General features: G+C 38.0%; 1 protein-coding gene across 2 annotated transcripts in view; it reads left to right on the top strand.

The window, feature by feature from the left end:
• ATG14 (autophagy related 14) overlaps nucleotides 1-21,843 on the top strand; it is a 61,186-nt gene extending 39,343 nt beyond the window's left edge. For both annotated transcript variants that reach the window (XM_072629288.1, XM_072629287.1), the window contains exons 5-10: nucleotides 8,197-8,434; nucleotides 14,388-14,617; nucleotides 17,405-17,522; nucleotides 17,953-18,043; nucleotides 18,135-18,220; nucleotides 21,362-21,843. In XM_072629288.1, coding sequence (XP_072485389.1) covers nucleotides 8,197-8,434; nucleotides 14,388-14,617; nucleotides 17,405-17,522; nucleotides 17,953-18,043; nucleotides 18,135-18,220; nucleotides 21,362-21,668 — 1,070 coding nt within the window. In that variant the 3' untranslated portion in view covers nucleotides 21,669-21,843. The remainder of the gene's footprint in view (nucleotides 1-8,196; nucleotides 8,435-14,387; nucleotides 14,618-17,404; nucleotides 17,523-17,952; nucleotides 18,044-18,134; nucleotides 18,221-21,361) is intronic.
• The last annotated feature ends 5,235 nt before the right edge of the window (nucleotides 21,844-27,078 follow it).

Here is a 27,078-nt window from a genome sequence, read left to right as displayed (position 1 = left end):
GTCTGGACTTAGTGATTTGAATTTATGAAAGTCCTCTAAATTCTCCCTATTATCTCCTTATTTGGGTTTGTAGCTCCCTGTTAACTACTTAAGTTCTGGCCTTTGCAAACTAAAAATAATTGTACTTGACAGAGTAATAAACAAAAGCACATGGTTCTTCCTGCTCATTATCCTCCATTAATCACCCCCCTCATTGAAGTCATCACTCATCCCCACGAGCACTCTAAGTTACTCTGCCAGAGCCAAGCCACACATTTATGTTGTTTTCCTATTGTGTTCATTTGTTTCCATTTTCAGTACATATCTTTTAAAAATCCAGGTTGGCTTTCATTTCCTTTCACTTCAGTCTCATTGGATAACTTCCCTTTCTCTTTCTCATCAGAATCATCTTTTGCACTGACATGATTATGAGCTGTCCACCTCTTTGGGCCGGCTGGCACCATGAGATACTACTGATCCTTTCTTTTAGCTTCTTTGATATTTCTTTCCCTCAAGTTTAGGGTATACCCCAGTCCTTTCCCAGATTTTCTCTCTTCCAAATTCCAAGACAGAGGGGAATATCCCTCCAAAGTTTTTTATCATTTCTGCTTCAGCACCCTCTTATTTCTAATTGATACCCTTTGCTTCACATTTACCTCGAATTAAGATTTCTTGTTAACACTGTTTATTGCTGACATATGAAGCCATAGACTTTTTTTTCCCACTGGCTCTTGCTTTTAGACTTTGCTTTGTGGGAATTACTGAGCCTCTTTATTGCTAGTATTCTTCCTTTGTTATAGCTGCTGCTCTCTGTGACACCCAGCATAGCAGATATCTGTAGGCAGGTTTTTTATTCCCTCCATATTTTCATATTTAAAATCATCTTGATCTACTTCCTAAGCCTCCAGACAAATAGGGCATCCCCAAAGTCCTAGTACAGTTTTAAGTTTTAATAACTTTAGAAGAAAACTTAGGGGAAAAAAACCACTTGAAAGCTCATTTAAATTTCTTTAACACTTTAGTTTTGTGAAATTTAAATGCTAAATTTTAACAAGACAGGGCACCTCTCATTATACAACAGTTTCTGGAAAACACTTTTTTCAGACCAGTGGATTGGTAGAAGCCTGATTTACCTCTATTAGACTTTTCCTTTGGTAGTCATGTAAAAATGGTTGCACGTTTCAAAAACCTCCTCTTTTTAAGATTTGCAGTTACATATGCAAAGTTTCTAAGTTTATAGCATTTATAATTCTGGTATTGTTAAAGATTTTTAAATCTTTAATCCCTGAGACCTTTGGGTCATGTTTTTTGACCATTCTGTAGTTATTTGATGTTGCTTGATCTTTTGGCTGTCTACAGAATTCTGTATTTCATCAGGCTTGATACAGTTTTCTTTGTCTTAAATTATTGAAGAGACTTTTGTATTCTGTTTGAGGATGTCCTGCTCGTCTTCCTTTGGTTTAGGATTAATTGATTTATCTTCTTGTGTTTTAGGCTTTTATTGAGGTTTTTCTTCTTGAAATCCTTGCTGTTTCCACATTTTGTTTACATTCTTTCATCTGTCACTCATTTTCTGGCCATCCTCCATCCACTTTGTTCTTGGTATGCAAGGCTGTCTCAGACTCCGAGCGTTGTGGAACATAGCATTCATCAGCCTGTAACTCTGCCCTGAACCCACCTCTGCGAGGACAGATGAGTTTCAGCCCCTTTAGAAGTAAATTTGCTACAAACTTAGAAAAAATATCACTTGAAATTTTATTTTAATTTCAAGGTTTTGTCAAACCCTTAAAAATAAATGACCAAAGAACTCATAAAAGTTATAGGCAAAAAGCTTTCTTTATTCTGTTGGAGGAGGGAAACTAGACAGAGATGCTGGGGTCTCTTCTAGGACGAGGCTCATTGCAACTGGGTCAAGCCTTGATATATATATAATATTAGCTAGACAAAGAAGCATTTAGTGAGCTGCAGCCATGACAGTTGAAGGGGTAACAGCAATGATGAGACAAGATTGAGTCATAACAGGGCTTCATGACCAGAATATGGCACCTGCAGGTGCTTGTCTGAGTTCAGGGACCATCTGGGGCTGGTGTGAAATAATTTTGTGATTTTGCAGCAGAGTTCATCCAGAGGGTGAGCACAAAAGATTGTTGTCATGCCAAGCTCAGGACGCAGCTTGCTTGCTGGGCCTTAGCTCTGGAAAACAGGCTGTCTCCTAGTAGTTAAAAGAGAGGAGGGATGGTCTTGGCATGGGGATTCTAACAGTTTTGACTCCCTTTTCTTTAGGTTCAGTACAACCACCCATTCTAGGATTTGACCCCAATTTTCCCCTGAGCTCCCTTCCTTTCCTTTTCCCCTTTGGGCTAAATGAGCATCAGCCACTTTTTTCCGAGTTAAGGACTGAGAAACATGTTCTGGGCAGAATTTCTGCAGCCTTAGGCTGGAGCCTTATCAAAAGGCAACATGTTTTAAGCACAGCAGCTGGGGGAGGGGGCAGTATTAAGTGTGGTGAGGTAAAATCAGTTTTGCTGCTCCTTAGGGTGAGGGTAGGAGTGTTTCTGACAATCTCTGTAGCAGAAGGGGCAGTTGTGACAAATTTCAGGATATTTGCTCATGGCTTTCTGAATACACGACCTGGGAAAACAGCAGTGTTTTCCACTCTGGATAACAAATTGACAAATTGATATTACCCCTCAACAGGGAGTCTCCCTAATTGTCACTGATTCTTGTCTTTCTCCGACCCTTCTTAGATGACCGCTCCTTCTGCATTACCTGTGAAATTGCATTAGTCAACAAGCATTTATTGATTAAATACCTACCAGGTTCCAGGCACAGTGCTAAGTGCTGAGGAGAGGAAGACCAGACCGTAAAACAGTCTCTGCCCTCTAGGAACTTAAATTCTAGTAAACACCAGAAGGTTCAAATTGCCTTTCCCTTTCCCCACCCCTACCCTACCCTGTCAGCCTCTTGCCTGTTACCTCCGAGTGTTCATTAGTTCTTTCCCTTCTTCCTTGTTGTCATATTCTTCCAAATTCCAGCTTTGTCATCCAAGTCAGAATTACCCTTTGCTTCTTATGTTTTTTCTTTGTTTTCCTTGAAATACTACTTCTGTTCTCAAGAAACACTTTACTCTCTCTAATAACCTGGAGAATTGAGGCGCATTCTTACATTCCTTTCCCTTTTTTCTTTATTAGGAATATCAAGCTACATTTTGTATGCATGTTTGCTCAACAGACTTTTATTAAACTCCCACTTCTGTGCAACCCATTGTGTTAGACTTTTAAGATACCAAGACAAAAAACAAAAATCATCCTATTAAGGAACTTAGCAGCTAATTTATGGGCTTCCTTGCTGTTCCATGAACAACACCTCATTTCTCCACCATTAGCATTGGTTCTCCTTCATACTTGGAATGCTCTCCCTTCTCATCTCCACGTCTTGGCTTCCCTGGCTTTCTTCAAGTCTTAGCTAAAATCCTATCTTCTACAAGAAGCCTTTCCCAGTCCCTTTTAATTCTAGTGCCCTCCTATTTTTGTACATATTTGTTTACATATTGACTGCTCTATTAGAATATAAGCTCCAGGGACTGTCTTTTGCCTTTCTTTGTATCCCTAGTGCTAGTACAGTGCCTCGCACATAGTAGGCACTTGGTAAATATTTTTTAACTGACTGCTCCTTTCCACATACTCCAGGCAAAGTTGACCAGTCTTTGGCCTATAAACATTCCCGGTTCAGTTCTAGATGCATGTGTTTAACTTGATGTTTCATACACCTGGAATGTCTTCCCTCTTTTCACCTACTAAAACCCAACTTAGATTCCTTCTTCATCAAGCTCTCCTTCATGGTCTTTCTTAATTCCCTGATTGGCAATTACTATGTTGGACCTCAGCTAGCACTTGCAACTATCTAATGCTTTTATCATGTGTGTTAAGGTTATATTTGAGACTTGTCCTCCTCGCAAAAACAGGGAGAATATTTTTCTAAATTTTGCCAGGAATTGGAAGTCAAGCTTATATAGATCTATAGTTTAAATCGTTTACTCTGCTTCCCTTTCCTGTTTTTTTGTTGTTGTGTCTAGTAACACTTGCTTCTGTTCTCCATGAAAGTTTATGATTCACTGACTATGAGTCACATCTTTGGTTTGCTCTGTGTCCTGTGTTCATCTGGGTTTGGTGCCTCGACTATGTTGGTACTGGGTATCGTAGCATTTCCTCATTTATCTTGGCTTTCTGTTTCCTGTTGAACAATATTTGTTGTGTCTGAAGGTCATTCTCCTTGGTAGTTAAAAAAAAAGCACAATAAAAATCAAGTAGTTATGTCTTTTCTCTGTCATCAGGTATCAAAATACACCAGATGGCAATATTTTCCCTTGTTTGACCTTACTTAACTCTTGTCCCCAATGTTTTTTCCCCCATTTTTTAAATTCTTAACTTAATAAGCACTAAATTAAATGGGCGTTTTCTTATACGTAGTAGAACAGAAAAGGTATTGCACATGAAGCTACAAATTTACATTATGTGGTACTTCCTTTTCTTTTTTTAAACTTTTACTAATTTTTTTTAAACATCAAAATTTTCCCCATCTCATGAAACAATTTTTTTTTTGTAAAACATGAATAAGAAATCACCAAAACTGATCAACACATTGAAAAGATGCACTTGACAATAATAGTTAACATTTATAGAGTACTTACTATGTGCCAGGCACTGTGCTAAGCCCTTAAAATTATCATCTCATCTGATCCACACAAAAGAGCTAGATGTTATTGTTATCCCCATTTTACAGATGAGGAAACCAAGGCAAATGGGTTCAGTGATTTGCCCAGTGACACAGCTCCTAAGTGTCTAAATTCAGATTTGAACTCAGAAGTTCTTCCTGGCCTGGACCTCTGTTCACCACACCACCCAGCACCACCCCCAGCTTTCTGGGAGTGGGGTGAGATAGCTCTGCATCCTCTCATCTCTTCTTTTCACCCATGCTTGTTTCTTTGCAACATTAGCTTTGCTTTATTTGTGTTTGATACGTATGGAAACTTTCTTCTTATCAATGCTGTCTGGAATATAAACCTAACATTTAACTAAAATTAACATTTTAGTCACTTTATTTGCATAATTCTAAATTGCTTTACCAAATGATTGTATTGATTCATAGCTCCACTAGCAATGCACCGTGTTCTTTTCTTCTCATAGCCCCTCCATTATTGACTGTTCCCTTCTTTTATCATCTTTGTCAATTCCAGGAGTGTGAGTTGAATCCTCGAGGTTGTTTTGATTTCAATTTTTTTTATTATTAACCATTTGAAGCATCCTGTCACATAGGTGTTAATAGCTTGCAGTTCTCTTAGGAATTATCTTTTTCATAGCCTCCGACCAGTTTTCTGTTGAGAAATAGCTTTTGGTCTTATGTTTTTCTCTTAATTTTCTTATATAAAAAATTCAACTTGTAGCTTTTTTATAGTCTTTTATTTTCTCTAGCCTTCCTTCTATTCTCTCCTCTGCATTTTTTTTAGAAAGAAAATTCAGTGATCCCCTTACTTTCTCCCATCTTTCTTTCTGTGTCCCCCTCACCTTCCTACCTGTTTCCTGCTCCCCAAAGGTCCCTATTCCCTTTGGGGGGGCAGGAAACAGTCTGTGTAAGAGATATGTATAGTCAAGACCCATATATACAAATTATAACGGCTCTCTTTGTAATAACAAAGAACTTATCCTATCTGTTGGGGAATGGCTAAACAAATTAGGATATGTGAATAGGAAATTATTACCTCTTAAGAATGACAAAATGAATGGTTTCAGAGAAACCTGCGAAGACCTGCATGAATTGATTGAGCAGAATGAGAACAATTGTTCACATAAAGACTACAACATTATAAAGAAAAACAACTTTGAAAAACTTGAAAGCTCTTTATCAGGGTCCTGACCAGCCACAGTGCCAGAAGTCTGATGATGAAGGAGGCTGTCTCTCTGTTGACAGCAAGGTGATGGACTCAACGTGTAGAAGAAGACATTTTCTTGGACACAGCTAAATGCAGCAGTTTGTTTTGCTTGATTGTGCATATTTGTTAAAAGAGCTCTGTTTTTCTTCCTCCCTCTTTACCTTCCAGTATGGTTTTTTAAGTCTTTTCCAGCTGACCTTCACTTTGATTGCGAGCCTGTGCTCATTCTTCTGACCCTCGGTGCTCTGGACACCGTCTTTACGGAAAGCTGCTGTACTTTTGTGTCCATTCTTAGTAACTACTTTTTTTCATCATCCATTTTGTGTTTTGAAAATCTGTGTTGGTCAAAGAGTTGCTTATATATTTGACACCAACGGCCCCCTGGCCCCCTTTCTTCTTCAGAATTGTTCATTCCATCAGAATTTCACTGCCTTTCTTTATCAGTCTGAGCTTTCCTATTGAAAATTTAGGCCAAGGGATTCTGTTTATCGGAATTCTTTGCAGTCTGCTTTCCAAGAACATAGAGTGCATTTAGGGAATTTCCTGCTTTGTCACAAAGTCTAAATTATAACGTGTGGTTACCTCTTTCTAAGATTCCTATCATTCCTACTTTTGCAACCAGTTCCTCCTTTTTGGTCACAATTGGGTCTAGATCTGCTGTTCCCTCTTGTTACTTCCTTCCCCTTTTGATGAATAAAAATATCAGCAGGTCAATAATTTTTTAGCTGCTCTACTTGAGAGAGAGAGGAAAGAGCTCTGATAATTGTCTAGATAGTGAGCCTCCTCCCCAATCCTATTGTTACTGTATATCCTTCCTCCTTGTCAAGTTCTTAAAAATATCTCCTGAAAGTATCTCAAGGGCATCAATATACTACTCAGGCTACCCACATAATCTCTTCTCTTTGCTATAAATTTTTGGAAATAAGGTCTATGCCAGTAATACCAATGGCTCTTTCAGGTTCAGCTTCCAGCTATTTAAGATATTAGCTACACAAGACTTAAATTACAGGAGGTTGTATTGCAGTAGTTCTTTCCTAAGTCACTCATCTAGGACTGAGAACACTTTAATGGAGATGGTGGTCTGTAAATGTTTGTTGGGTGTGTGAGTGACCAAATAAAACACAAGTCCCCAGACTGTGTCCTAACAATCTTCAACCCATAATGTTTCTGAAGTATAGTGTTTTAAACCTAATCATCATGTATAACACATTGGGAAACGTGTCCTGAACTTGAACTCAGGTCACTACCTCTTGGCAGCATGATAGTTTATAGAGTGTAAGATTTGGAATCAGGAAATCCTGGGTTTTCAATCCTGCTTCAAACACTTACTAGCTCTGTGACTCTGGGCAAGTCACTACCTTCCCTGTGCCTCAGTTTCTACTTCTGTAAAACAAGAGGGTTGGGGCTGAGAACCTCTGATTTTTTACAGCTCCAAATCTAAGATCCTGTGATCCTCCCCTGTACTCTGCATGGCAGGAAGTGGAGGGGTCCAGATGCAGGGGCCACAAGGTAGTAGGGGGAGTGAAGAAGGTAGAAGTGAAGATTACTCTTGCAACTTTTGCCTAGTGTGATGATAAAGAATGAAAATAGAAATGAGCAGGTGATGTGAAGGAGCACAAATTCCCCTTCCATACATTTCAACATGGATAATGTTAATTTGTGGTTTTCTAAGTCAATATGCTGCCTACAGGGATTGGTTTTCTATTTGAGTTTGATACCATTTCTATAGATCTTGCTACTTGTTGAAGAAAGGGAAAAGGAAAAGGACAGACTTCTGTAACCATCCCAGCTGTGGTGGACACTTATTTGTAAGACCTATATGAGTGTGTTTGTGCATACATATGTATGTATCTGCATATACATATATGGACATATATATACATAAAAGTATGTATTTATTGTATATAATGTATACAATTGTATATTTATATAATGTATTATATACAATTATTTGATTGACAATATTTGTAGGTGGATACAGCCACCTTACTTTGAGTACCTCTACTTCAGCAAACCCTATAAATTACTCATTTGCTTGAAATTATGTTATTTAGGTTACCTACACATGGACCTCTGGTCTGCAGAGATAAAGGCATTGGAGAATAAGCGAGAGGCACAGTGGAGGAAATACTCTTGCCAATTGCTGCATTCTTAATAAGGGCCTGAGTAGGATGGAGATGAGGAATATGGTGACAAGTACCAAGAGATGTCTGAAACCTTTTTGGAGGCTTGCCTTATCCTTGACTTAATTTTTAGAGAATAATTGCTGAATGTCATTACTCTGTCAGATTCCGAGGGCCTTCTGAAAACTAAAGAAAAGAATCAGAAGCTGTTCTGTCGAGCACAGCGGCACCAGGAGAAGAAGGAAAAAATCCAGAAGCACAACCGCAAGCTTGGAGATCTGGTGGAAAAGAAGCATGATGACTTAAGAAGTCATTATGAACACCTGGCAAACCTTCGACGCTCTCATATTCTAGAACTCACCTCTGTCATTTTTCCCATTGAAGAAGTGAAAACTGGCATAAGGTAGGGTAATCCTTCCTTTTCTGCCTTTGTTCATAGGATTTTAGATTTTGAGCTGGAATGAGCCTTAGAGCTTATCTAGTCTGATGCCCTCCACTTTACAGATGAGGAAATTGAGGCCCAGAGAGGTCAGGTGACTTGTCTGCGGTCGTACAGTAAATGACAGTGCCAGGCATTGAACTCAGGGCCAGTGATTCTGAAGGTAGAATTGTTTCAGTTAATGGTGGTTTTTAATTGAAGTTTTACTTCCCAGGCATTATTTATAATTGAGGTCACTCTTGATTAAATGGGGTTTCCAGATACTTTTACTCTTGAGTGTATAAATATTACGAATTATATTGAGTTTCGTTTAACTTTCTCTTGATGACTTTGTAGGAAGGAGTTATCATAATTAACATTAGTTATTATATTAAAGAATCTCTAAGATTCCTTGCAACTTATGATTTCCTCTGCAATCTCTGAGTTTTGTAGGGTCTAGGTTTCCCTTTAGCTCAGTTTTCCTAGATTATTTGCTATCCTAGTTAGTGCTTCTGCTTTCTCTCCATTCTGACTGCTGCTGGTTGCGGCTCTCAGTGCTAGGTCCATAACTACCAGCCAGCCTCTCTCCCTCCCTCTGCTTATCTCTCTTTTCCATATTCTGGTTTATTTCTGGGCTTATAACTACTCCAGAATTCTGAAGTCATTAGATAAATGAGATTTACTTATTTAGAAACCAAGGTAGGAACGTATTTAGAGTAATGCTATGGTTCAGCTTAATGAGTTCAACTGTATTCATCACTTTAAAGCATAATTCACAAAAGAATTTGTTTTATTTCCTCTTGTGTTATGTTTCCTGATTCTCCAGTGCAGTTGTCTTTGCCTTTCTCTTCCTTTAAAAGCCTTAGACTGTAAAGCACAGTCATCTGATGTGTTTTCTGTAACATGCTGAACAAAAGGACGGCCCCACTGTTTCCAGATAACTTCTTTGGCCCATTTAGGTTACCTTCTCCTGCGATTTACTTATTAATAGGGCAGGGATGCAGGAATGACCTGACACGATCAAGAAGGAACCAAGCAATAACACATACTTGTTTTATTTTGTTTTGAAGTATTTTGTTTTTTCCAATTACATATAAAGACAATTTTTAACATTTTTTAATTTTGAGTTCCAAACTTTCTCCCTCCCTGTGTTACCTCACCCCTCTTTAACAGTAAGCAATCTGATACAATTTGTACGTGTGTGTGTGTGTGTGTGTGTGTGTGTGTGTGTGTATAGTCATGTAAAAAAAAAAATTTCCGTTTTAGTCGTATTGTGAAAGAAGAAAAAGACCAGGGGTAAAAAACCCCTGAAAAAATGAAGTGAAAATAGTATACTTTGATCTGCATTCAGACTCCATAGTTCTTTCTCTGGATATGGATAGCATTTTCCCTCATGAGTCCTTTGGAATTGTCGTGGATCATTGTATTGAGAAGAGCTGAGTCATTCACAGGAGTTATCCACACATACTTGTGCTCTACACTTTTTTCCTTTAAAAAATTTTATTGTTATTTTGTTTTAAAGTCACTCATTTTTTATTTTCTTAGTAAGCATCAACAAACCTGAACATTTCTGTCTACAAAGCAAAACAAAAAAGGGATTGTACATGAATATGTGAGCCTTCTGTTTTGTATTAGTTTTTCTTGTCACATACATCTTGTATAATTTTTGTATAATTCAAATTTAACAAGATGTTTCCAAAACTTCTATGGTTGTTTCTGACTCTGTTTTCTTTCCTTTTTCCTTTTTTTTAATATCATTACCCTCTAGCACTGTTCCAACTCCCTCCACCTAACTGCCCTGAAAAGTAAAAGCCCTCTTTTGTAATACATAAGTCTTGAAAAACTAGCTTATGAATTACCAATAGCTGGAAATGTAGGTCTGTTGTGCACCTCTAGCTAGTTGATCCACTGTTTACCAAAGAAATAGGAATGATTCATTATCTGACTTCTAAAATTGTAGCTGTGGTTCTTAAGTCTTTCAGATTTGTTTTCCTTTACAATCTTGTGGTCGTTGTATAAATTGTTCTTCTGCTTCTGCTCAGGTATTAGACTTGTATTAACTAGTAGTCTTCCCAAGTTTCTTCGAATTTGTCCCTTTCATAATTGATTATAGTATAGTAAAATTCCACTACATTTGTATACCATAAGTTGTTTAGTAATTCTCCATTTGATTGGCACCCATTTTCCAGGTTTTTTGTTATGACAAAAAAAAGATTGCTATGAATGTTTTTATACATATGGGTCCTTTTCCTCTGCCGTTGATCTCTTTGGCATATATGCTTGGTAGTTACATTGTGGGGTTAAAAGTAGGGTATACACACTTGCGTGATTTTGGGGATTGCTTCCAAATTACTTTCTGGAATAGCTGGACCAATTCACAGATCAACCAAAAGTGCACTAGAAGGCCTATCCTACCATGGTATCTTCAAAATTGTCGTTTTTCTTTTTGATCTTTGCCAGCCTGACTTTTTTGAACTGTCATTTCTCTCATCATTGGAACGTTTATTCTTATGATTTGTAATAAGCTCTCTTTTCTTCTTTTGAAGCCTGGTCATATGCTCAGATACCATTTATTTGTTTGAGGGATTCTTTTTCTTTTTTTTTTCTTAGTGGTTATTACTTTTATTAAACTTCCATAGACAAATGGGGATTCTTTTTCTTATACATTTGAAATCAGTTCTTTATATCTATGCTTCATGTCAGGTCTTTATCAGAGGAATTTGCCACAAAGACTTATTTCCTCCAAATGACTATTTCCCTTCTAATTCATTTGCATTTCTTCCAATAATCTTTATCTTCCCCTAATCATACTCGTGAGACAGAAATCCTTTCTTGCTTCTTAATTTGTTTATATGACCTTTAAATCTAGGTCTTGTTTCCACATAGAGCTTTTTGTAGTATTTTGCTTGAGATACTGATCCAAACCTAATGTCTGCTGGTCTGCTTTCCATTTTTCCCAGCAGATTTTGTTAAATAATGAGTCTTTATCCCAATAGCTGGTGTCCTTCATTTTATCAAACATTATGGTGCTAACAAGAATAATAATCATCTTTACTGGGTCCTGACTGGGCAAGTCACTCAACCTCTGTTTGCCTAAATCCACCAGAGAAGGAAGTGCTCAACCACCCCTGTGTCTTTGACAAGAAAACCCCCTAAACAGTGTTGGTGTGCTAGGACTCACAGGGTTACAGCTCAACAACAGTAGAAGATCCAACTCTCACTTTTCACATAAGCTATCCCAACATTCTTATTCTTCCTCAAGCCTCCCACTGCATCCCTTACCCCAGTGCTCTCAACAAAGGGCCCAGAGTCATACTTCACTGAAAAAATGGAGGTCATTCAGTTGTCTCTTCTTCCCTACTGATTATCTCCTGTCTCACCTGAAGAAGTAGCCTTAGTGCTAAGGCAAATCCTCTGCAAGCACTCCTGATCCTGTTCCATCACATTTTTTCCAAAAAATTGCCCCCTTTTATTCTCACTCCCTAATATTCAGTCTCTCCCTCCCTGCTAGCTGATTCCCTTCTGCCTACAGACATATCTGTCATCTCAGTCCTTAAAAGAAACTTCACTTGATCTGACCACACACCACTAGTGGTCCTACATTTCTCCTGCCTTACGTGGCTAAACCTGAGAGAACTATTTACAATTGGTGCCTCCACTTTTTCTCCTCTCACTCTCCTCTGGATCCCTGGCAGTCTGGATTCCAGCCTCATCATTCAGTTGAAGCTGCTCTCCAGAATCACTAAGGATGTGTTAATCTTCATCTGATGTTGTAGCCTTAGCTTGATGTGCATCCTTCCTAACCTTTCTACAGCCTCCAACATTGTTGTCAAACAACAGACATTTATTAAACACTGCTACGTGCCAGGTACTGGGCTAAGTGCTGGGGATACAAAGAAAGGTAAAAGAGCCCTGTGCTCAGAGAGCCCCCAGTCCATTGGGAGAGAGACAACAAACAAACAACTGTGTAAAAATAACATCTGTGTTTATAGAACCTTTCTTTTTGTCTGTCATTAACCACTGGGCTATGTCACTGGTAGTGGAATTTTACAGTATAATTTGAGATCTGGAAGTGTTCTCCTATCTTACTGCATTTGGTAACATTTCTAGAACTTTGTGAGAGGGAGTGGAGGGCAAGATTGAACTTCCTTACTTTACTCCTGTATTTATGGCAAACCACTACAGTATCTTTGCCAGGAATACCCCAAATGGGGTCACAGAGAGTCAGACACAACTGAAACAACTGAAGAAAACAAAAATTTCCACCTAAGAGTACCTTCCTATAAACTAGTCTAGATTTTTGAATGTTAAGACGTGGACATAACCTAAAAGATTTTGTTTAGGGATATCCTCATAGCAGTAATCTGGTTCTGCCTTTATTACTTTAGTAATAATATCCATCTGATTAGACTGTATGTGTGCCGATTTTAGGAATATACTTAAGTGGTGTTTTAGATTTTATTTTATTTTCAGCTTTAATCTGCCCCCCTGCCCCACCCTACCCCCCTGCCCTGAGAATTCTGACTTTACAAGGACAGGGTAATATACTTTAGGATTTAAGAATTTGGTAGAACTTTAACACTGTGTGGGAGTTCATGGAAGATGGTCCAGGGCCATGGGTACTCTAAGGTCATTTCAATTCATTCTTGCAGGGATCCATATAATCTAAAGGTTACATCCAATCAAGTATTACCCTGTCAGTTTCCTTTGCCTAAATCTCACTTTACCTCCTCCCAATAGATCCAATATGAACTTTCCTCTCCTTTCAGTGCATTGATCATTAACGAATGCATTTTATCCAGAGACATGGACATCAAATCTCCTTGCTGATAGGTTCTAAAACTTCTCCCCAACTTCTCATCTAGTAGGCCTCCTCAGTTTTGTCACCTTCCTTCCCCCGTTGTTAACTTTGACCTGTTTAGTGTGACGTAGGCAGAGGAGTGACAGATATAAACAGTCAGAGTGCTTGGGTTCCAAACTGAGTTCCGCCACTTATTGCCTGTCACCTGGGAGGCTAAATGCACTTGCCTTGTAGGTCCCTTTTATAGCTGTAGTTACAGAATTCTATGATCCAGTCATCCCTAGAGCCTGTTCTAAGGTTCACCTTTTTTCTATGTGATTTTTTTGGAATAACCTTGAGATTTAGCATCTTCGTAAACAAAAGTTCTCATACAGTTTTACCTGTAACTGTGCTTCCTGTTGAAAATTCCTTTTTCTATCAAGACTTTAAACCCCCACTTCTTAAGCAGTCGTCCTCCTAATCCTAACAAGGGAGTCTTTCATTATTCAAATTTTAATTTTGAACATCTCCATAAATTTATACATCAAATTGCTGGCATAAGGTTGACATGGGCAGTTTAACATACAATTTAGGTTGTATTTCTTTAATGAATTTTAACATTTTTGAAGCTTTTAAAAAATAATATTCCTCATCAGAAAAGGTTTATGTCCAAATAGGAGCCCTCTGAGGGACTGTACCGTAACATAAAAGCCATCCCCTGTAGTACATGAGTATAGGTAAATCTAAAAGCTATATCTGTTCAGCTGACAGAATTACAAGGTTTCTCTCTCTTTTTAAAATATTTACGTGTGCCTAAAATTTTGATAGTATATCCAAAAGTTCAGAAAGTAGTAAATAAAACACTCATGGATCATGAAAATAATTCTTTATAACTCAAAGACTGAAAAGTGGAAATTAGTCTTAGTTTTTTATAAATGTTTAAATGATCCATCATATCTTTTAAAAAATATTGAATTTTTTCTCCAATTATATGTAAAAGCAATTTTTAATATTCATTTTTTTCAATGTTGAGTTCCAAATTCTTTCCCTTCTTCCCTTCCCTGAGACAGTAAAGAGTTTGATGTTTTATACACATGCATTCATGCAAAAATCTCTTTCCATAACAGTCATCCAACATGTGCTTTTCCTGATTTTCAGAGATCCTGCAGATATTACTTCAGAGAGTGACACTGCCATGACCTCCAGCACTGTGAGCAAGCTTGCAGAAGCCAGGAGGACTACTTACCTCTCCGGGAGATGGGTTTGTGATGACCACAATGGAGATACAAGCATTAGCATTGCGGGACCATGGATTAGTCTCCCTAACAATGGAGACTATTCTGCTTACTACAACTGGGTAGAAGAGAAAAAAACAACACAGGGACCTGGTAAGAAACAAAATGTTTTCTCTTGGAAAATTTTAATAATTCTTAAAAGTTTCCAAGCCTTTTAAGCTGAAGAAAATGTGTATTTCTATTTTGTTATGTAATTTTTACTCTGGTAAGGTAGTGAAATTATGAAGCAGGCCAAAATGGAGCTAAAACTATATTGAGGATGTTATTATTAATATTTTAATTCTTTTTAAGGTCCTACAATCTCCTTGGTAGAAAGAAAAACAAACCTAGTTCCTTATTAAAAAGAATTCTTGTGCTATGCACAATGAGGTGGGGTTTTGGGTTTTTGTTTTTTTTTTTTTGTCTGAAAGAAAGATCTCAGCATTTGTGTGGCTATCCTTCATTTCCTATTCTCAGAAAAAAGATAGGAAAAGACCATTAGACTCTCCATTTCCATAAGAATTTGGACTCTGGAAAATCTGAGTTCAAATCCTGCCTCCCAGACATTTATAAGATCTGTGACAACAAAATAAGACAGTTTGACAGGTTAAAAATGTTAGAAAGCAGCTAAGAAGAGGGCAGTGCAAGACCAGGCATTGGGACCAGTCATCACCATGGCCCAGCCATAATGTGCCCTGTGGCAATAACAAGAATTAGAATTGCTGACATTTATAGTGTTTTCAGGCTTACAAAATGGGTGGTTTGGGGAGGTTTTTTGTTGTTGTTTTTTTACATTTCTATGTTCTCTGCAACCTTTGAGTTTCACCATGGTCCTGGAAGAGAGGTGCTCCTATTAACCCCGTTTGTTAGTTGGGGAAACAAGCCATGAGAATTTGTCAGTTGTGCATGGTCACACAACTTGTGTCTGAGGATTCAAATTCAAGTGTTCCTGACTCCAAATCCAACACTTTCACGATGCTGTCACCTTAGAAATATGCTATGGGAGGAAGAGAACCTAGTAACATTCTTCTGTGCTCTCCTCAATATTAGCCCCAAACCAAGAATATCACAAATTCCTCTCTCAACCTGATAACCTTGAGTAAAAAGGTGAAGTGGCCAGAGCACTGGGTATGGAGTCAGGAAAACCTGAGTTCCTATCCAGCCTTAGACACTCACTATATGACCCTGCACAAGTCACTTCCCATTCTTATTTGCCTCACTTTCCTCATCTGTAAAGTGGGGGTGATAATGACCTGCCTCCCAGGGTTATTGTGAAGGTCAGATGAGATAATAATTGTGAAGTGTTTAACACAGCCCCGACACGTGGGAAACTATGTAAATGTAAGCTATTAAAAAGGAATAAAAATGGCCACTGTACCAGAATTGGTTTTAAGTTAGATTGAATGAAATACCTTCTAAGAATGGACTTTCTCATTGTCTCAGGGACACTTAAGAGTCCTGAGAGTATGGTCCTTGTGTCCAAATTGTTTCATTCTACAAAATGAAGATCAAAACGGCACCTACGTCATAAGGATGTTGTGAATATCACATGAAATATATAAAATGCTTTGCAAACCTTAAAGTAATCACTTTCTATGTGAAGCCTTTACTGTTCACCTCCATGGCTGATAACTCCTTTGTATTCATTTGAATTTGTCATCTCTATGCAGGATGTCCCAGAAGTCTTCAGTGTAGTTTTAAGCCCTTAGAGCTAATTCTGTATATGGTTACATGTGTCATTGTTGTTTCCCTATTAGAACATAGTATACTCCTTGAGAAGGGGGATTATTTCATTCATTGTATTTGTATCCCCCTGGATCTACCTAGCACAGTGTCTGGAACATAGCTGTACTTAATCAAAGAATCAGGCCCACTAAACTTTTATGCCAGTCATTCAATAAGTATTTATTAACTAGAAATTAATTAATAATCAGTCCCTCAGGCCGCATGAGTGGTGGCTGGAGACCTGGCATCCACTTCAGGGTGACTTGGGTTCAGATTTTTTCGTTGTTTCATAGTTTCAGTCATGTCTGACTCTTCGTGACCCCATTTGGGGTTTTCTTGGCAAAAATACTGGAGTGGTGGGGGCAGCTAGGTGGTGCAGTGGATAGAGCACCAGTGCAGGAGTCAGGAGGACCTGAGTTCAAATCTCACCTCAGACACTTGACACACACTAGCTGTGTGACTTTGGGCAAGTCACTTAACCCCAACTGCCTCATCCTGGATCATCTCCAGTCATCCTGATGAATATCTGGTCACTGGATTCAGATGGCTCTGGAGGAGCAGTGAAGCTGGTGACCTGCACAGCCCTCCCTCACTCAAACAAAGTCAAGTGCAAGTCATGTCATCATTTCTCTGATGGCATGATCTTCTTTGGCAATGAAGGACGAACACACAACTGGAGTGGTTTGCTGTTTCTTTATCCAGTTCATTTTACATGTGAGGAAACTGAGGCAAACAAGGCTCTTCAGGGTCACACAGCTAGTGCATGTCTGAGACTAGATCTGAAGTCACAAAGATGAGTCTTCCTGACTTCTGGCCCCACACTATCCACCTATTCACACATACCCCTCCCACTACGCCCCTCCTCACCTCACCCCAAGAATATTATGTGACCCTAGTTAGATCCTTGAATCTCTCAGTGTGCCTGGGCAGCTTTTTAGGATTCTAAGTGACAGAATAGCTACTGATCCACACTGGTAGCAGGGGCTTCCCAGCCAGGTAAATCCCAGGTCTGGACCAAAACAAATCAGCTGGATCAGTGGAACCATTTTTCCCAGTCACAAGATTTTTATGGGTTAGGCAGTAAATATCAGTATTGTGACGACAAGTGAGAATGAATGCCAGATTTAATAAACTTTTATGCTTTTTCTCCCTCTTGTCATCTTCTTTACACTTTAGATATGGAACATAATAACCCTGCCTACACCATCAGTGCTGCCCTGTGCTATGCAACTCAGCTTGTCAACATTTTGTCTCATATACTTGATGTAAATCTTCCCAAAAAATTATGTAACAGGCAAGTAATTTGAGTTTGGATGGTGTCTGATACACTTATGTGTTATGGGTCACGTTTCAATTTTGTAGCTCCTTGTAGTTATTCCATGCAAGTAAGATTATAAATTTTCATTTCGTTCATCTTGAATGTGGTCTAAGAAATTATGAGGTGGTATTCTAGAATAATAAAACTCATCATGCACAAGAATCAGTGTACATCTCATACTAAAAGGTCTAAGATAGTCCTGCTTAAGAAAAAAAGAGTGTTCCTGAAATAGAAGAATGATATAATGAAAATACTATAAATTTGAGACATCCTTTCATTCAGGATAAGTAGATTCTCAAAAGTAAGTGCAGTATTGAACTTTTGAGAACCTTAGTGTGTTTCTGATTGAACTAAAATAGTCATTTTGTTTTGAGAGAGGTGTTATGCCTGTACTTGTCTTTTACAGTGAGTTTTGTGGCGAGAATCTCAGCCGGCGGAAGTTTACTCGTGCAGTCAAGAAGTTGAACGCAAACATTCTTTACCTCTGCTTTTCTCAGGTATAAGAAATGTATTTATGGGGTGACCTCTGACGTTGGGGTGGCAGAATTTGCAAATACTCATTTTTCTTCTTTGTATTGCTTTTTCTAGCATGTAAATTTAGACCTATTGCACCCACTACATACACTCAGGAATCTAATGTACCTGGTCAGTCCAGACACTGAACATTTGGGCAGGTAAGATATGACACTTCTTTTCACCCATATGTCAATGTCAAAGTCTGTCCCCCTTTTATATAATGACTTCTAGCTTCAGTTTTGCCAGACTGAAAAGACTAGTTAAACTGAAATCTAAATCTCTGCTTCCCCAGAACGTTCAAATGTAATAACATTTGTATGGGTCCTTACGTTTAGACTGTGCAGTGTTCCATGTCAGCCCCTAATGGGTTCTTCTGTTCATTCTTTCTGCTGCCACCACAATCACTTTCTTGGTTATTCCTTCCATGCAGCCTTGCCCTGACATTATGGGAACCATAATTCACTTGAAAATGTCTTCTTTTCTGAAGGGGTGGAAACTGTGAAAAAAGATGTAATTCTTTTTATTTTTCCCTTCTGAACATTTGGATATGAAAATCTATAACATAAGGCAAAGATTTAAAAGGTTTTCATATCTGCAGGATCTAGGAAAGATAAATAATGATACTGGGTAAAAGAGCATCTAAAATTATCTCACCAAATTAGAACAATACAGTGAATGTAATAAGGTGAACTTCAATAAGTTATACACTTGAGTTTTAAGAAAAGTCAGTCTTACCAGTATGATGTAGGTTACATCAACTTAGACTATAATTCTCCTTAAAAAGTTCTGGGGAGCATATCAGATTACATGCTGTCTTGGGGAGGGAGGGGGAGAAAATTTAAAACTTGTAGAAATGAACGTTGAAAACTAAAAATAAATTGGAAAAACAAAAGTTCAGTGTAGACTACAAGCTCGGTACAATTCACCAGTGTGACATGCAACCAAAAAAAGCAATTGTGGTCTTTGGGAGCATTAAGAGAGGCTTAGAATCTAGAACACTCTTATGTGGCCTCCATTTTGAGGATGGACTTGGGACAGCCATTTTTAATTCTCTGGACCTCACCAGCATGCCTCAACTGCCTTGTCCATCTGCCCTTGAGGTCCCTTTCTCTTATTGGTAAGTTCTTCCTGGAACCAGAGCAGCCATCTTTCATTCTCCAGATTTCTTTGCTGTTACCCTTCTCAGGTACCTGTCCCTGCCATTGGTTTCCCTGTATGTATTGTCTTCCCATTAGAACATAAATTCTTTGAGCATAGAAACTGTCTTTTTGCCTAGCATTTAATAAATGCTTATTGACTTCCTTGACTGTCTTGGTCAGATCACATTGGGTACTTAGTTCTGGTGCCACATTTTAGGAATGATGTTGACAAATTAGAACACATCAGAGAATGGCAGTCAGGTGATAAAGGGCATGGAAGCCATGCCATATAAGAATGTGTGGAAGGAACCAGAGTTATTTACCTTAAAGAAGGCAAGGGAGATATGATGAATGCCTTCAAGTATTTAAAATACTGTCATGTGGAAGAGGGGTTATTAGACATACTCTGCTCAAGCCTAGGAAGTAGAACTTCAATAATGGGTAAAAGTTGCTAAGGAGAGGATTAAAGCTTGGAATAAAGAAAAAATTCGTAATAAATAGAGCTGTCTAAAAATAGGATTGGCCTCCCTGAGGAAATCTCTTCTTCCATCCCCATACATGATTACTAATACCAATCAAAGACTAACCTTGCATTACAGTAATCCAAGAAAAATAACTTTTAGTTCAGAAGTGACCTAAGCCATGAGCCACGAAGAGAGTGTGAGAATCTGGAACTAGCCTCAGTCTTATAAGACGTTTTTTCTTTAGAAGTTGGAAGTCTCAAGATATTTCAGTTTCCTCATCCATAATGTAATGGTATTAGATTTTAGTAAGTAATTATATGATTTTCTCATAAGAGTTTGGTTTTGGCCTTCAAGTACTGGAAAAAATCAACAAAATGGCAAATATTTGATAATTTCTTTCATTAGAACTTTTATCCTCATAAATGGAATTAATAAAATGGCACACACACGCACACGCACGCACACCCCAAAATGACAATCTAAATGTTCTTTATTCTTAACATTTCATAGTTAAACTGTATGGAAACATTGAAAAGTGAGAGACAGTCTCTCAAAAACACTTGAAATTCGGTTCACTGTATCAGTGAAAGTTTACATACATCTCAAAGAAACCTATATCTTTTTTGTCTGTTTCTGAGCTAAGGCAGAAAATGCCTTCAGAAATACCTTTTTTTTAAAACTTGAGAAAACTATCTTTCTCTATTGGGTCTAAAAACCTGCAGAGAAAAATTACCTGAATTTTTGTGCATTCATTAAATAAGGAGTTGAAATAAACCAAATGTCTAAATACTGTAATCATTCTAGTATATTACTTTATGACATATCATGCATAAAGAAACTTGAACAGTGTAACAGAGGAGTATTGAAAAGTTTCAGAATATTTTTACTTGAATATCATCCCTTGTGCATTATTCCAGGCTCTGATGAGGTGACCCCATCCCCCACCCCTTTCTTCTTGCCAAGGCCAGCCTCTCTACATGGATCCTTCATCTGTCCCTTCCCACAACCTGCTTATCTCTCTCCCTATCCATTGACTCCTTCCCTGCTTGCTACCTATAAACATACACAGCCTGGGGAAAAAAACATTACACCCTAGATCTTACCATCAAGCCATCATCCTAAATCTCCCAATTTTCAGTCAAAATTCCTTGGGGGGGAAAAGCCATCTCTATCCATTGCCCCCATTTCCTTTCCTCTCACTTCTCAGTTCTCTGCTTCATGGCATCAGGTACACAGCACAGAAAAGGTGAGCAAGCAGCTGACCCTCCTGAACCTTCATTATTTGCTATAAAATATAAGCGGCAGTGTGTCTTGATAGAATGCTGCATGGCTGTGTGACGATGACGCAAGTAAGTCAGTTCGTGTTCCAGTGCTCCAGGCTACTCTGTAAGACAAAATTACTGGCATTACTATTCTTCATCAGTATAGGGATCCTTCCTTGCCTTCTCCTTTAAAAAGAAAAAACTTGTTGAGTGGAATTATATCAAGTTTTTGTTTGTCACTTGGGTGGAATGTGTTTATTTAGGTTTACCAGTGCAAACCTCAATTAAAAAACAGGAGAACAAAAACAAAATTATATTACATAATCATTTCTAATTTTCCACATTTCAAGTAAAATTACATATAAAAGGGTGTGCTGTTGCACGTTTTCCAGGAGTTGTGCTAAAGGGGCATATGTCCCTCTCTGTTTCCACAGGTCTGGGCCCTTTGAAGTTAGTGCTGATCTTGAAGATTCCATGGAGTTTTTGGATCCTGCAGCTGCTGGAGAAACAGACGAAAGTGGAGATGAGCGTATAAGTGATGAAGAGACTGACCTAGGAACAGACTGGGAAAATCTGCCAAGCCCCAGGTTTTGTGATATTCCTTCCCAGCCAGTCGAGGTGCTGCAGAGTCATAGCACACAGGTGTCGCAGCCAGTTGCTAGCAGTAGTGCTGGGGGAATGATTTCTTCAGCTGCAGCCTCGGTGACATCATGGTTCAAGGCTTACACCGGACATCGCTAGCAGGCATCAGAGAGACAGTGATAGATATGCATAGTGAAAATTTCTCTCCCACAGTGTGTAGTTTTACCTATTCAGTTAAGTAGTGCCTGGAACACAAAATAAATAAACTAATTTTTTTAAAAGCAGAATTCAATTCAACAAACATTTATTAAAGTTAAACATTTTTATTTACAAAGGTTGACTGTAATGATAACATTTTGTAAATTAGGTAAATTCACCCTCATGATCTACTTCACAATCTGCACATCCTTGGGTAAGCATTGAAGATGATGAACTTTGTACAGGTGACCAGTTCTTCTGTATCGAGGGATAAATTGGGGCACTTACCACGAGAGAAACTTGGTTTCTGTTTTATTCACAATACTGAGGATAGTAGTTCTCAGAACTCTAATTTTAAAAAGTAGTAACAGAAAGTTCTGTTATCTTCTCATTAATATGTAGGGAAGTAACTATATTGGCACATATTTCAAAGTCATTCTCACAGCTTAAACATTTTTAACATAATTGCTAGTTCTTGTGCCCACATATTTTGTACAAAGAGCCAGTGTGTTAATTTAGAATACTGATTGCTTTTAGAGTTTGATTATCATGGGTTACCTTTTTTTTTTTAATTTGGAATGAGTTCATTTGTGCTGCTTTCTCAGATTATTAGAAATTTTATGTAACAGAGAGCACTTGGTTGTCATCTTTCTTTTACTACCCACACACCAAAGAAACACTGGATTTATTTTCTCTAGGACCCATAGCCACAGACAGAAGAGATAATAGACACTTGCAATAATGTTCTAGGTTTTTAAAAATGTATTTTCTTTTATATGTAGTTGTTTAAGCTCAATTGGCTAGCTAAGAATTCAGTTCCTGCTGGCCTCACTACTGTTTTGAAATCCGAGTTCATTTTCTGTTAGTGGATTTGCCTAGTTTGTGCACTAGCTAAAAGGCCCCTTCAATAGGTGGTCGCTCTGGTGGTTTCTTCCACTACAAGATTCATTTTTCAGTGATATAATTCGATGGCAAGTGCTCCCAAGGAGAACCATCCCACTTGTCAGTTTCTTAGAAATCTTTATTGCTTTCAAGATGTTGTTTTTGCTCAGTGAGACTTCAGAAATTGAAAGTTTGTCCTTCCGAACACTGAGACTTTTTTTTTTCTCCATCATGGAGAAAGCAAATAAAAATATTCTCTGAACAAGAGATTTTTTTTCCAGTGAGATTTGTCTTGTCATTCTCTCCATGACCATCTGCCAAGGAGACTGGTAAGGAAAAGCCTTTATTGACAAATGTGTATGTAGTTTTTAGATTTTTAATACACAAGGGAAAAAATTCCCATGAAAATACCTGCCATCGTCGTCTTTTTTGTTTTTCTGGTGTGGTTCGGCCAACATGCCTCAAGAGAATTAATTTGGGACTTGCTCTTCCCGTTTCCATTCTTTCAGGGGGGTAAGGGGAGATAGATATATATATATATATATATATGGATTTATATTATATATATACATATATGTGTATATGTGTGTGTATATATATGTATATATGTATACATATATATGTATACATATATATAGTGGTACTTTGCTTCCAAACAAGAGGATGAGATGCATGATTTTTTTCCTAATGTTGATGTAATTACCACTTGGTAGAAAACCCCAGGGTGTGTTATAATTCACTTGTGTCTAGGAAATCAGTCTCAGTGACCCTTTTGAGACTGTTCATCGTAGAGCACTCTGAGTGTTTTTATATAGCGGGTTTATCCACCTTTGGTTTATGTCAGAACTCGATTATTTGGGGTCTATTTTTTTTCAATAGAAAATGGCAATGGGAGACTTACTTAAAAAAAAAACAAACCAAAGACATTTAAATCTTGTTAGATGTGATTCAAAAAGCTTTCAGACAAAAAGGACAGCTAATTAGGACCAGAGTGGAGGATCAGCTAATTGGTGGAGTTTGGAGAGAAAGTTGACTCTTGTTGAATACATTGTTTAACCAATAGTCAATAAATCATGGTACTCTCAATTGAGCCGACAATGAGACCATGCATGAGATAAGGCTTTAGGAAACTGATTTATCGATATTATACCCTTACTCAGAGCAGTCAGCAAAACTTGAAAAACAGAGGGGGTTTTGCTGTTACTGTTTAACTAGAAGCACTTTACATAGTTATCAATGATCTGATCCTTTGGCGTTCATGGAGCACCTGTTTGTTAGACTCTTACTTCTGACATTTTTTTTTTCATTATTTTGCATTGACCCACCACCTAAGCAACAACACATTTTAACCACTGGGGGTTTTTTTTCCACCCTTATTTCTGCTTCTTTAAATCTTGTCTTATGAGGTGCAAAAAAAAAAAAATTTGTAAACAGTTTATTAAAAATTGAAGCTGGTATTTTTTAAAATGAAAAGCCATAGAACTTGGTATGTGTCATGTTTTCCATTTAAAATCATTTATTGAAACAATGTAATAGTACACCACAGACACCAAAAAGGTTGTTTGAAATGGGCTGTGTTTGAGAAATTTTTTTGTAATAGAATATATAATTTTTAAAATGTTTTGCACATGTGTAAGTTAACAGGGAATAAAAATGGAGTGTCCATATCGTGTGATTGACTGGTTCATTTTGGGGTGATTATGAGAAAAGAACACTAAATTACTTTTTTGCTGAAAAATCCAAATGAGTCTGAAAGCTCTTTGCAGTGTCATAATATAGAAATTACCATTCACTTTGTAACTTCCAAACTAATTAACAGCTGAGCACAAATATTTTCTAAACTGATACTGTATTACTGCAATAAATTTAAATAGTATTCTATATAGGTATTTGTCCTTTTTCAAGTCCTGACTGTTCTTTTTCTAGTGAGATATGATGGGCAGTAAGGATTGGAATAAAGCTTGATAACTCTATAGTAACTTAAGGGTTAACGGTACATAATTATTTAGCTAAGAAAAGATTAGAGCTCCAAAGCCCTTTATGGAAAGGCATTGTCAGAACAATTGTGGAAGACTTAAGCTATTTCTCTGAGATGGATATCTCAGAGATGTCCTTCTGAGGGTTCATGCACCTTGAAACCTGGGCAGTTCCACATGGGTTAAAATTAGGAAGGGCTGGAGAAGGGTAACCAGAAATATATCCTTAACTATTAAGTCTTCCTGAAACCAAATACAGCTTGTTGGAGGTTGGAGGCCCAGTCCTAGTAAGGGCATGATGACAAAGGTGATGTTTGACAAACCTATTGCCCTGAAATGGGAGAAGTGGACTAATATACTATTCAAAGGCAGGTGGAGGACCCACATAAAATATAGGTAGATGTTACAGTTAGCCCAAAGAGCCATTGAGCAGAATTAGCTGTTAGTGGGATCATCCCCACCCTAGGTCCAGATTGGCAGTGGACCCATTACCTAACCTCTTGTCATTTCTGTTAGGGCATCAACCTGGTTGTTCAGTTCAGCAGAGCGTTTATGATGTCTGATGAATGCCTGCATGCCTCACCATTATATGCATAAGGAGGCATGGGTAGACTTCCCCCATTGTTCCTGACTCCAAAGGGGAATCTTTTAATTATGCAGGTCTCAGGGCCCTTGACCACTGCCCAGGAATCAATATAGATGAAGATCTTCACCACATCTCTCAGGGCTGTTACGCTAGTAATGTGGCTTACAGCTCAGCCAACTAGATGGTCTTGCCAAGACCTCAATCCCTTTAAGGTACCCCCTTCGTTGCTAGATTGACAGATGTAAGGTCAGGTGGCATATGCCTTTCTCACATCAGGTTTGACCTACTGAAGAACAGATAAAACATTGTCCTTATAAGTTGGGTCCTGTTATGCAGAACCCCTCTTGGTCTAGCCGAGGAGGCAGAACATCAGGATTGGGACTGGAAGCTGTGATTTTCAGAAGTCCTACCTATTCATAAACATTGCCGGCAGTGCTCTGTGGCCTACTTGATAGATAAGGGTGTGTGCTACAGCTGGTGCGCATCCCTAACGCTCTGTGCTGAGGTGCTTCAGTAGTTATGTCTGGGAGTGAATTCCTGAAGGCAAAATTGGGGAGAAAAAAAAAACCATACCAAAATTCCAGAGCTTCTGGGTCAGCTAGAAAGCAAGTTCAGTTACTAAAGAACCACAGGTAGGATCACGTGTTACTTGCCAACAACTGCTATAAAGGAGAGAAAACTTTAATCCTTTCATGTTCCATAAGGCCAAAGAGCAAGGCTTACAAGCAGGAATGATGTACCCTGTGATGCTGAGTGTAATCCTAGAAGGAAAAATAAATGGACTTTTAACAGAAGACTTAACAAAAAGATCAGATTTCTGAAGAAACTTGAAAATGCAAATATAAGATAAATATTTGAGAAATTTTTAAAAGGCCAAATTGTGATCAAATGTTCACATTCAAATGGGGGAGGAGATAACTACAGTCCTTTTGGAATCCTACTATCTTCAGGGATCACTGAGGGAGTTCATTGAGACAAGCACAGGGCTTTATTTTGTCTTGATGGTCTTAAGAGTAAAGAAAAAGGAGATGAAAAGGAATATACTAGAGAGAAAAAGAGGCAGAAAGAGGAGCAGGTGGGGAATCAGAATCACAAAAATCTCACTTATCTGAACTGGACAAAACGGGGCTGAACATAACAGAATTTGGTATAAAAATACATTAAATTCAGAAATGTTTCAGGTGAACACAGGGAAAGAGGAATTCAAGAGAGGAGAATGATGGAGAGAAGAGTTAAAACAAAAATGAAGTTCAACCTCAGAGGAAACACAATTTACTAATTTACTTAATTTACCAATTAAGGTAAATTCAAGGAAATTTTCTGGGGCAACAAATGAAAATATACCTTAGGCTCTTCCTTGTTAGGATCTAGAAAGACATGCATTCCAGGTCTGAATGTCCAGACAGGTCTGTAACCTTGCAGGATTAATCAGGAGCAGCCTTGAAAATTCTTGAAAACATGGGAGATAGCTGCGGACAAGATCCTTTACATGATCTGACTCACAAAGATATTAACTGCTCAAGAGTTAATTCCAAATGGAAATTACATGCAAAAAGGAATACCCTTTTATAATTCTTTGTTCTCCACTGCCAAGAGTTCAGTCATTTATTCAAAGAACTCTCAGCTTGTAGTTAGTGACTGCTTTTGAACTCAACAACTAGCCAGCTGATTTTTCTTTATGACCTTTAGCTTCCCTTTACACTTTCAAACCTCTTACAATACATTCTAAGTAAAAACCAGAGCAGCCCCTGTTGGGTATTTAATGTGTTAGAAAAAAAATAATCCTTAAGGAAGAGAAAGAAGCCAATTTAATAAGAAATTTCGTTGCCTTTTTAGGCATTTAGCAAATTTTTAAAACACTACCACAACTAGGAACAGGAGGAAAGAATAGAAATTTTAACTTTCATAATTGAAGGAAATGCTAAAA

Source organism: Notamacropus eugenii, chromosome 1 (genome assembly GCF_028372415.1).
Source record: "Notamacropus eugenii isolate mMacEug1 chromosome 1, mMacEug1.pri_v2, whole genome shotgun sequence".
Lineage (NCBI taxonomy): Eukaryota > Metazoa > Chordata > Mammalia > Diprotodontia > Macropodidae > Notamacropus > Notamacropus eugenii.
This window is presented reverse-complemented; position numbering and strand designations above follow the sequence as displayed.